Genomic DNA, 12,172 nt, shown 5'->3' with positions numbered 1-12,172 from the left:
CTGTGCTTATGCCTCTAAAACAACCTTTACTATTATTTCAGAGGGATGAGGGAAGGAGAAGAGAGGTGAATACCAATGTTAATCCAGAATGCTGTACAAAATTGTCAGTTTTTAAGATAATCATTTCTGGTACATTTTCTTAAAGTGGTGTATTGATATAAATTAACATTAAAAATATATAACTGTTTGTAATTATCAGCCATTATGGTTTGATTGGTTGTTTCTTTTTACAGGACTTTAAAATGATAAATAAAGAATTAACAGCAAACAAATTTGTAGAGATCATAGCAGATGATAATCCTTTCATTCATGATGGAATTGACAGCAACTTTGAACTTGAGGTTTGTAACTAAGTGACACAAATGGTATAGATCCAATTCAGGCTGTTTTTTTTGGCTTGGATACCAAGAACCAAGATTTGATTGAAAAGAATTCTAACCTAAATACATAAAGCTACACACACACACACACACACACACACACATATATATATATATATATATATATACACATATATATATATATTCACACACATATATATATATATACATAAAGCTATATATATGTCCTTGATTGTATTAGAAAACTAGAGATTAATATTAAAAAGAATACTTCAGATGTCAGGAAATGAACAAAGTCAAAAGAATATAAAACTACAATACTATTTCATGGATATTTAGCAACTTAATACATGTATGTTTCTGGGGTACACATGTCAGATACCCAAAGACATTAATTGCTCTCCTCCTCCAATGAAATTAGCATTTTTAGCATTTCTTGCAGCAGGCAAATGCCTCATTTTACCAGTTAGATTCACCTTTGGGCAGGTCTCAGGAAACTGTTAGAGCAGGGACACTGGTGCTGAGGGGTGCTGGGCAGACCCCCGGCAACAGGCAACGCCGGCCCTGAGCGTCTGGTCTAATTAGTGGGCCTGTTCCAGCTCAGACGCACAGGGCCCTGGGTTCAGGGTGGACACACATGGCAGGTGTGGATGGTCAAAGTCCAAGCGAGCCAGCCGCACAGGCACAGTCCCCAGGCCCATGTGTCGGGGCCATGGAGGGTGGAGGGGGCACAGCAGCTCAGTGGGTAACACTGGCACTTGTCACTTGGTTTACAGATGCCACTTTCCTAGTTTAAGAAAAAAGGCAACACTTTGGGAAATGACCGTCCTCAGTAACATAAAATGTTTTCATCAAAACAGAAAGATGACTTACAAATCTAATGATAGAACATGTTTCATAATAGATCTTCTAAATGTGGTAGGTTTTATTGCAAACTGGTGTACACCCACAGTGTGATGCTTAAGCACTGAAGAGGTGGTGTTCTCTGGAAGATAGAAATGAACACTGAGATGAAGCGTGGACTGACCTTGAGGTGTGTCAGAATGAATAACACGGGCTATATTTTCTTATATTTCAGCTGGTTTTCATGGAATTCTTTGAAGCTCTCTTAAGCTTTGCGTTCATCTCTGTTACTGACCAAATGACTAAATCCTGTTTAAATTTTCCAAATGATGACTCGTCTGGAAACAAACATGGCAGCAGTTATACAGTAACAAGTCAGGTAACAAGTAATAGCTTAGAATTTATAGAGCAAGGAATGGTTTTATCCTGGAATGGTTACACTGTCATCAAAACTCTCTTGGGCTTTTGTAACCCTTCAGGAAATAACTGAAGACTTCTTTTTGCATTTTGGTTTTCTTTTCTTTCTTTCTTTTTTCTTTTTTTAAAGATTTTATTGGGGAAGGGGACTTTATTGGGGAACAGTGTGTACTTCCAGGACTTTTTTCCAAGTCAAGTTGTTGTCCTTTCAATCTTAGTTGTGGAGGGTGCCGGTTAGCTTCAAGTTGTTGTCCTTTCAGTCTTAGTTGTGGAGGGCGCAGCTCAGCTCCAGGTCCAGTTGCCATTGCTAGTTGCAGGGGGCACAGCCCACCATCCCTTGCGGGAGTCCAATCGGCAACCTTGTGGTTGAGAGGATGCGCTCCAACCAACTGAGCCATTCGGGAGCTCAGCGGCAGCTCAGCTCAAGGTGCCATGTTCAATCTTCGTGGCAGGGGGCGCTGCCCACCATCCCTTGCGGGACGCGAGGAGTTGAAACGGCAACCTTGTGGTTGAGAGCCCACTGGCCCATGTGGGAATCCAACCGGCAGCCTTCAGAGTTAGGAGCATGGAGCTCTAACCGCCTGAGCCACTGGGCCGGCCCGGTTTTCTTTTTTATGTTAGGGAAAATGTATTTCCTGGTCCTGACCCAGGAAGTCTCCTCCTCCAATGAATTAGCCACAGTGGAAAACCTGTAATGTAGGTCAGAGTGCCTGCCAGCACGCTGGGTGGACCATGAGCTTAGAACGCCTGAGATATTTTGTTATGAAATGTTTTACATGATCTCATGTTTGCAAGAGTGGAAAGCCTGCCCCAGAGCCAGGATGCCAAGGAACAGCTCCGCGTGTGCTGAGAGGCTTGGTGGGTCCCTGAGGATGGTGCCTGCGCACCGGTGAGACACTAGGCCTCCCCTCCAGTCCTCGGAGGAGCAGGTGCAGTGCCGGTGATGGACAGAGGACCCAGCCACTAGGACAAGGAAGACACCGAAGTTCTGGGTGGGGGTTTCAGGTTCGCTGGCCTGAAGGATTTCTGATTTGGAGCCACAAGGGAGAGTGTTGGAGGCCAGCGGAGGCCCACAGCTAGGAAGCTCTTCAGAGCTGCTCCTACAGCAGCCTCCGCACTAAGAAAAGACTCTTACCATGAAGCCCTGGGCTGTGCCCTGGGCTCCTCGTGTGCTGAGAGCTTCTGGTTCAATTTCAGCCCCTCAGTCCACTCCATCAGCCGGGTATGGCTCCTCCCGTTAGAGGAGATGACTGATGGCTTCTCTACGTCATCTGGGAGCCTGGTCCCTGGCCAACCTGGGTGTGGGACTCTGCTCTGAGGGAAATGAGTGTCCACTTTCACTTCACCCAGGATTTTATGGATGGCATCACCATGGACTGCAGTACCTGAGTGTGAACACTCTGGTCCAGGGCTCCTCCTCAGAAACCATCGGGTCCAGTTTATGTCTGGCTTTCCATGTGGCGTTCCAAATGTCCATCGAGACAAACAAAGCCTATAATATCCGTACACTAGAGTGTGACTTAGCAATGAAATGGCTCATGAGACACGCAGCGGCGTGGATGAGTGAACCATCACGCCGGTGAGAGAAGCCAGACAGAACAGGGCACGTGCTGTTGTGGTTCCAATCACATACAATTCCAGAAAGTGCAGAGTGACCTGCAGTGACAGAAAGCAGCCCGTGGTTGCCTGAGGAGGGGGAGAGGGACTACCGAGGGGCACAGGAAGTTTTGGGGGCAATGGGTATGTTCGCCATCTCAGGTTTCACAGGTGCAGCTGTTGAAACTCATCAAATAGTGCAGTTTATGTGTAGTTTATTGTAAGTTACACTTCATTAAGATCATGTTTGCGTGTGTGTATCTCCATGGAAACCGGCATTCTCTTATGTTCTCCTTCTTGACCCCCCAGCACAGGAGTCCCAGCACGGCCACGAGCCAGGGGTCTGATGTGCACAACGGCAGTGCCAAGTCACCTTCAAGCAAGTTAGCACTCTTGTTTGATTTTAGCAAAGTCAGGAAATCAGAGGTTTGTATTTATAAGGCCCTCGGAAAACGAGCACATGGTTGTAGTGGGAAGCACTGTTGCGTGCCTGCTGTGTACATGATGGGCGTTCTTCTGTCTGCTTGGGCCTAGCGGTGAACACACAGCCCGTCGTCCAGGGACTACATGCTAGTGAGGCGGAGAGATGGTAACAGGTAACCACAGGACTAGCTAACACTCATGGGTGTTTCCCAGGGCCACGTGGGGTGTTTCCTGGGCATTAGCTCACGTAACGCCCCAAACAAGCTTTGGGCACTCTTATGACCTCTAGGAGGGAACTGAGGCACAAGGTAATGACATGCCCACAGCCACAGAGCTAGCAAGCAGAGGAACTGGGCGGCCGTGGCAGCAGTTCGACTCCAGAATTTGTACGCCCACCACAGTGAAACCTCTCCCCATACTTCCAAAGGAGAAGTGACAGGATGTGGAGACGGGTGACAGGCTGGGGAGTTAGCAAAGGTCTTCTGATGAAGTGACATTTGAGTGTACCTGAAGGAAGTGAGGAAGCAACCATGTAATTGTCTGGAGGAAGACAATTCTGAAAGGCCCGAGGTGCCAGCATGCTTGCGTTGAGAGAACAGTGTAGCAGCAAGTGTAGCCAGGCGGGCATGGCTCGGGAAGACGTCCTCAGGGAGGCAGCAAGCCCGGCCTGAAGGGCATCTGGCCACAGTGGGAACCTGCCGTTGATTCTAAGGTGGGAGGGAGGCCCCTGAGCAAAGGGGTTGAGGCTCTCTATGGCTTCACTGCTGACCAACCCGTCAGGAAGCTCTGGGAATTATCTGAAGGTGTTTTGAAGGCTGTAGTGTTTGACGGGAAGAGAGGGCAAAGGTGATTCCAAGATTTGGGGCCTGAACAACTCGAAGAACAGAGTTACTGTTTACTGTGAAAGGGAAGACGGGGGTGAGGGGAGATGAGTTTGGGGCAAAAGTAAGGGGTTGGTTTTAGACCTACTAGGCTTAAGGTACCTGATTAGACATCCAAGTGGTGACAGCAAGTGGCAGGCTGGACACACAGCCTGGAGTTGAAGGGTGAGTGTGCACAGCGTATATATGGTATAAGCATAAGAATGTATTAGCGTAAGAATGTACGTACGTGTATAATAAATACTTTCTCAGATCTTTGGTTTCTTGGGGGAGGAGCCTTTCGGTAGAGACAATAACCGTTACTCATTTCCTTAGTAGTATAAACATGAATATTCTATACAGGCTAAAAATAGTCAAATTAACTTAAAGAGAATGGTCTCATTAATAATCTAATTATTCATAACGTAGAATATGAGTTTTAGTCCGTCATGATGCAGAGATATTTTACTTTATTTTTTTCAACATAAAAGCCCAAGATGAGGACGGCACCGAGTGATGAAAGACTTTCCAAAGTGAATTTTAAATCTCCAGGAAAAGAGCTAACTTTTTTTTTATCTCTAAACGGTGAGTACAAACTGTTGCTTATAAATGACAAAGTTTATAAAAATGTACAACCGTCTTTTAAAAAATATATATAGTCAGGCTGCGACTGCTGCTTCCAGTTCTGCCTCCTGGCTTGACAGACTCACTTTCAAGGCACGATGTTACTGAGCTGGGTTTTTTGGGGGGGGTTTAATTCCCGTTTTAGTGAGAGGTAACTGACTTTCAGTGCTATATGTACAACATGACTTAAATATCATGAAATAATTGCCTTGTGATGGGGCCTCTTAGGATTTGCACTCTGAACAGCTTTCATATTTACCATTCAGCACTTAACTGCAGTTGTTACATCTTGATGGATTGACTCCTTTATCATCATATGACCTTCTCTGCCTGTTTTTTACCGTTTTTAGTTTAAATTGTTTTGTCTGCCATAAGTAGAGCTACTCTTGCTTCTTTTTGGTTTACCATTTGCTTGAAGTATCACTGTCAACCTGTGTGTACTTAAGGCTCAAGTGAGGTCTGGTAGGCAGCATATTGTGGGATCTTGTCTTCTTATCCGTTCAGCTGTTATGTGTCTTTTGATTAAGAGCATTTAATCCAGTTACATTTAATCATTGATAGGTAAGGACTTAAAATTACCGTTTATTGTTTTCTGGCTGTTCTGTACATCCGTTTTTGCTTGTTTCTTATCCTGCTGGGTTTTTTTCATGTTTTGGTGTCTTTTGGTATCAGTATGCTTTGACTTTTTTATCACGATCTTTTGTGTTATTACTACAGGTTTTTCCCTTGCGGTTACCATAAGGCTTACATAAAATATCTTAAAATTGTTATAACACCTTATTTTAAACTGATAACTTCAACAGAATGCCTAAACTTTACACTTGGTTATCCTGCCCCTCACATTTTAGGTTATTGAATTTGCCGTGTGTGTGTGTGTGTGTGTGTGTGTGTGTTTTATAATAACAGATATAAAATACGTATCTGTATATAGTTACATCTAGTATATGTAACTACATACTACACTATATTAGTTACATATAGTGTAACTAATAACAGATTATTATAATTATGGTTAGTTTTACTACGCTTTTTAACTTTTGACTTAGAGTTGCCAGTGAGTTACAAGCCCCATGACTGGATTACGGAATGTAACTTTGACCGTGTGGAACCCTCCCCAGCGAGTTTTGAACTGTCTTCTTATGCTTTTCATGTTAATCAGCATCTTTTTAGTCCACTCAAAGAACTCCCTAATTTAGCGACTGGACTGGGGGCTCCCAAGAAGTAACCACAACGCCGAGGGGAGGGGGCTGGGTGTCCCCCCTGGGCGCTCTTTCTCTCCTGGAGGAACTGCAGGCTCAGGGGAGACCTCTTGGCATGGTGTGGTGTGGCCTGGGAGAGGGGCAGTGTGGACAGTGTGTAGCTGCTCCTCGTACCTTTCCAGTGCGGTCTGTCTTGTTCTCTGCAGTGCGGAGGGCTGCTTCGGCCTCACCGCCAGGTCCTAGGATTCTCTCAGTGCTGTCTTGTCCATGAAGAGTTTTGGTTCTTCTTGTGAGGGGGAGTGAGGAATGACCTATGCCACCATGTTGGTGACGACACTTCTCTCGGAGTTCACTTTCAAGGCACGATCTTACTGAGCTGAGTCCGTCCCCTGGGACAGCTGTCCCTCCACCTGGGTCCTGCACATCCATCTCTCAGGCCTGGTACATTGACTGTGTCTGTATACAGTCAACTTTTCTCTCTCAGGCATCTCATTCTCTTTGGTTTTTAAAGATGCTCAAGTTAAAAACAACAACAAATAAACCCTTATTCAATTCCTCATATTCCTTTTAATATTATCCTTTCCCTGGTAAAATTCGTCTAGCATTCTATCTGCCGATTCCATTTCCTGAGCTCCCAGTTGATTCCTCAGCTCTGTCCACACTGGCTTCCAACTTCTTCCCTCACCTCTGTCGGCTTCATCCAATGCCTCAGGGTTGTCTCATTAGAGAACAACCAGGTATGTTGATTTGAAAAGTAAAATATCATCCAACTACTTGGAAATTAAAAGCAAAAACAAATAACAAAAAGTCCCACCAAAAATGAAGTCCCCTATTCTAAATAATTCTTAGAGAAAATCAAATTGCATTTCTGAGAATACTTAGAAAACTGAAATAACTAAAATATTACCTATGAGACACGGTCAAAATTATAGCCAGAGAAAGTTTATAGTATTAAATGTTTTCATTATTAAACAAGAAAGTATAGTAACCCAAACTTTCATCCCAAAAGGGTTGAAGGGCAGAATTAATAAAATAGAAGGAGAGCAGGAAGAAGGCATTAAAAAAACAAACTCACAAAAAAAGTACTAAAAATGATCATTGTAAAAGCTGACTTTTTTTTTTTTAAATTTTTATTGGGGAATATTGGGGAACAGTGTTTCTCCAGGGCCCATCAGCTCCAAGTCATTGTCCTTCAATCTAATTGAGGAGGGCGCATCTCAGCTCCAAGTCCAGTTGCTGTTTCCAATCTTTAGTTGCAGGGGGCGCAGCCCACCATCCCATGTGGGAATTGAACCGGCAACCTTGTTGTTAAGAGCTCGTGCTCTAACCAACTGAGCCATCCAGCTGCCCTAAAAGCTGATGCTTTAAGTAAAAAGATAAAATAGGTATCCTCAACCTAGTATAGTCAGAATAAAAGTGATAAACACATATATACTAACTAGGAAGGAAAAAGTAACCAGATAAGATTTTTCTAAGTATAATAAGAGAATGCTATATATGCACTGCAAAGCTAATAAAATGGAAACATTTGAAATTATTTATTTAGGAAGATAGTAATAACAAAAGTAGACTCAAGAAAATATAAAAAACCTGAATAATCATGGGAGAAAAAAGTAAAAAAATTATTCCCCCAAATTTAATTTTTATGAGCAAGTTCTTTAAAAAGTTTAAGGAAGCACTAATATAAGAATTATTCTTATATTTTTATATTATTCTTTTAAAATCCAAAGCATAAAACAAGATAAACCTTTCAGTTCATTTAACATTAGTATAACCAAGATATGAAAACCTGATAAAGATTAAAAAATGAAAACAGACCTACTGTTTCTCAACTGAGACGTGAAAACCACCCCGAGAGGGAATTCTGGGAAGACGGAGGTGGAACTGGTGTAGGTTTTCTCATCTCCCTAGATTCTCCCATAAAGACCGTACAGCAAAACCAAAAAACCCCGCAACTACACATATGACCCTATTTTGTGACAAGGTATCACTGTGACAGCAATAAAATGAGTAGATAGGGACCAGCCACCCACTGCTACAGAACTTGCATGACATCAGAATGTAAATAGGATGCTGTGGAAAGTACTTCCCTCCTTATTCAATTCAGAATTAAAATTCTCTTTTAACCATTTTCTTAATGAAAACTGCCTTTAAAGACAATGTAAGCAAAAAACAAGAGTTTTTTCCCCCCCCCTGCAACATGGAAAGTGTTGCAAATTTTCTAGAAAGGTAAGTGCAGCACTTAATTTTAGAAAAACAAAAGCTATTTCAAGCGAGTACGTGCACCAGGAGATTCACAGGCAGTGCTGACTATCAGCTGTGCTGTACGGCCACCTAGGCAGTCACTGCGGCATTCTGCAGCCACAGGGATCCTCGTGGCCCGAGCCCCGCCCCTCCTCATCTTCCGGGGGGATGAGGCACCACACGGGAAGTGGCAGAACCAGAATATGAACACACTCTCCTAAGTTATTGCAGAACTGTGTGAGTGCTCATTTTAATTAAACTTTCTTCCAGAGAAAAAAGAAAAATCCAAGGAGGAAGGGAAGGAAAAGCTCAACATGTGGGTCAGTCATATGTGTATCTTCTTTGTGAACACATTTTTCCAAGCACACAAATGTGAAGAAATTCTCAAGGAAAAAGTAAAGGAAAATAGGTTACATCTTGTAGCGTTGGCCAAACAGAGGAAGATTGAAAATGAGGAACTGGAAGCAAGGTAACTATAATAACGCCTCTTGGCTCGTTGTCCCCTGCACAAGCTCTCAGTTCTCTCTCCTTCCTGTTGTCTGGAGCTGCCAGAAGCTTCAGGACCAAGTGCTTCCATTAAAAGTATCCAACTTCCTAAGGCTGGCGTGTCCTTATGTGGTCTGGAGAACCTGCAGAGGCCTGGAAGAATCCTGCCTGTGGGCCACCGGTTCTCTCCTGGTTGTGTAAGGTGGTGATGACATCTGTGTCCCAAGCCTCACACGAAGAGGCACTACGACGGAGTGGCTGAGAGTCAGGCCACAGATCCAGACTGCCCAGGTTCAAATCCCAGCCCCACTATTAAACACTTGGGTGACCTTGGGCAGTGTCCATCACTGTGTGCCTCAGTTTCCGCATCTGGAAGCTGGAGATAATAACCCAAAGGACTGCTGTGAGGATTACGTGAGCTAGTGTTTGTAAAACACCTACAACCATGCCTGGCACATGGTGAGCACCCAGTCAGTGCTGCACTTACCTTTCTAGAATCACGGTCCAGGCTCAGTTCTATGCAGACATGTTGGTCCCAAAGACAGATGCCTATTTTTTGTAAAGTGCATCTCCAGCCGGCAGGTCTGTTGAAGAAGGCATTCAATTATACTTAAGGAAAAAGACTAAGGAGTGTTTAAAAAGGCTCCTTACTAGCTGCTAAGTTGCTACAGAGAAAAGTGGTTCACAAGTCACTTTAGATATGTGAAAATTTCGTTTTGGATTGTCTAGATTTGGCATCACTTTTTATTTCCGGCAAAGGGAGGATAATTTAGACTTTTTTACAAAAACTATTGAAATCCAGGTACGGACAACTTGACACTATGCACAGCAGAAAACTGGTTTTGAAACTACAAAGAAAACATACCTTCTTGTGTTTGCTTCTTGTGTTAGGCTGGATACCTTGAGAGAGGAAGAGGCCAGAAGACTAGATGACGAGGTCGACCTTACTGTGATCAAGGCACCGGTGGAAACATCCTCCTTGCAGTTCACGCCAAGCTCCACTAAGGAGGAAGCAGTGGTGTTCCAGTCTAAACTCATCTCCAGCAAGAAAAAGAAAAAGTAGGTTGTTGGGTTTGTACATGAGCCCCAAGAACAAGTCAATGTAGGAGGCGTTAGAAGCACTGTAACAATTTCCTAACCAGTAAAATCGCTTGTGGGTTACTTCTTGTCTTAGTGTTCTTGAAATACCACCTCTGTGTTTACGGTTTCTTCTAAGGTTGGATCACTGATATGCCAGCAGCTTGAAGACTGCGCTGAATGAAAACACCTGTATGTGGATATTCAATGTGTGCTTTCAATATGATTTTTTAAAAGTCAAAGTAAAGTATTGGTGATTAAATTCAGGATCTGATGAAACGGATTAGAAATCCATGGGGAGAGGATGAAGCTATTTAAACATTTCTCTGGGTCCCTCTCCCCCCAAACAGCTCCTTTGTCCTTGTACCTGCCCTGTAGCCAAGTCCTACCTGTCCTTCACCTGCCACCTCTGATATGGTTCCTTCCCCGGTCCCATCCCACCAAGGCCCACTGCCCGGCAGACAACACTGCATGGACCGAAGGCCAAGAACAGCAAACAGCAGCAGGAGCGCAGTCGGTGGTCTCTTTGACCGTATTAGAGCTAATAATGGTGTGAAAATTTACCAGGAACCACAAAAGGCATGAAAATACAATCGGTGGCTTCCAAACTAGCAGAAGGACGGGAACTCATCCAACATAAGCCTGGGAAATTGGAAAACAACAAAGAAAAAGGATGGAAACAGAAAACAAAAGCTGGGGGGGAAAGTGCTATGATACTGTAATCACCAACGTAACAGGTTAAACGCTCCTCTGACCCCCACTCAGTGATAGATTGGATTAAAAAATCAAAATTCACTTCAGTGTGAATCTTTACAAGGGAAACATTTTCAAGAAAACCATACAGAAAGGATGAAAATAAAGGTATGAATAAAGGTATACCAGGAAAATCTAATCAAGATGACCAGAATAGCAAGCAATATTAAAGGCAGACAAAACAGATTTTAATGCAAACATCTGCATAATACAGGTAAAAATTAATAAGAGGACCAATAAGCAGAAAGATGCATTATTCGTGTGCATCTTACATATTAACCTTGCAAAAGCTGACAAGATGGAAGAAAACTACCATGTTTCCCCGAAAATAAGACCAGGTTTTATATTAATTTTTGCTCCAAAAGACACATTAGGGCTTCTTTCTGTTCAGGGGCTGTCATCCTGAAAAATCACGCTAGGGCTTATTTTTCAGTTAGGTCTTATTTTCAGGGAAACACGGTATAATGATGGAAGAAACAGATCAGGAAGACCAACATTTAGTAAGAATACAGAAAATTTAAGGAACTCAAGTAAGTCTGAACCAACAGTTAGAAACCAGAATACAACAGACAATAAACACTGGCTACATTTTAGGTTGAAAAGTGCAACAATTTCAAATGACACATCAGAGACCACGATCACACTGCATAGCAATTACTAAGACAGCACTGAACGCCCACCATCAAGAACGCTTAATATCACTGGAAACTAAAACACACAACTTTACATAACTCCTGGGTCAAGAGGAAATCAGAATGGAAACTGAATTGTGTAAGACTGGGTGACAACGAAAATGCTACACGTTGGCGAGAAGTCCTTCCCCGTCTCCTCCCTACCTCAGCAGCTCACGCAGGCCAAGGGAAGGGGAACTGTGGTGCCCGTGAGGGCCAGGTGGTACCAGTGCTTCCAGACCATGCCTGCCTAGTTTGCACCCAAACTCTGCTGTCCTAACCTAACTAAAAGTTAGGTTAAGTTACATAAAATTCAGCCAGGCCCCGCCTCAGCTGTGTACCTGCATGGGAGTTCTACACAACAAACAGAGAACACTTTACGTTTAGACCACACTGGGCACTTCCATTAAGTTCTCTGTGTTATTATACGTGGTCTAAACATCATGTTAGTACTCAAGAGAAAAACCGAGTCTAGCAATTAATAACTTTGTGCAAATGCCTTAGCTCACCACTTCAGGTCTAGTGACGAAGGAAGGGACCCCAATTCTGAGCAGCTCTAGCTGCTAGAATACCCTGAGGACGAGCCACGGACCCACTGGTCAGCGCGTTCTACGAACAGGCAATAGGACAGAGACTCA

General features: G+C 43.5%; 1 protein-coding gene across 8 annotated transcripts in view; it reads left to right on the top strand.

Moving 5' to 3' along the window:
• Positions 1–12,076, top strand: part of RSPH10B (radial spoke head 10 homolog B) — a 35,965-nt gene extending 23,889 nt beyond the window's left edge. For all 8 annotated transcript variants that reach the window (XM_033096093.1, XM_033096097.1, XM_033096100.1 and 5 more), the window contains 6 exons: positions 234–341; positions 1,420–1,563; positions 3,507–3,623; positions 4,972–5,065; positions 8,818–9,016; positions 9,925–12,076. In XM_033096093.1, the coding sequence (XP_032951984.1) occupies positions 234–341; positions 1,420–1,563; positions 3,507–3,623; positions 4,972–5,065; positions 8,818–9,016; positions 9,925–10,096 (834 nt within the window). In that variant the 3' untranslated portion in view covers positions 10,097–12,076. The remainder of the gene's footprint in view (positions 1–233; positions 342–1,419; positions 1,564–3,506; positions 3,624–4,971; positions 5,066–8,817; positions 9,017–9,924) is intronic.
• Positions 12,077–12,172: the final 96 nt, after the last annotated feature.

The sequence above is a fragment of the Rhinolophus ferrumequinum genome, chromosome 24 (genome assembly GCF_004115265.2).
Source record: "Rhinolophus ferrumequinum isolate MPI-CBG mRhiFer1 chromosome 24, mRhiFer1_v1.p, whole genome shotgun sequence".
In the NCBI taxonomy this organism is placed as follows: Eukaryota; Metazoa; Chordata; class Mammalia; order Chiroptera; family Rhinolophidae; genus Rhinolophus; species Rhinolophus ferrumequinum.
This window is presented reverse-complemented; position numbering and strand designations above follow the sequence as displayed.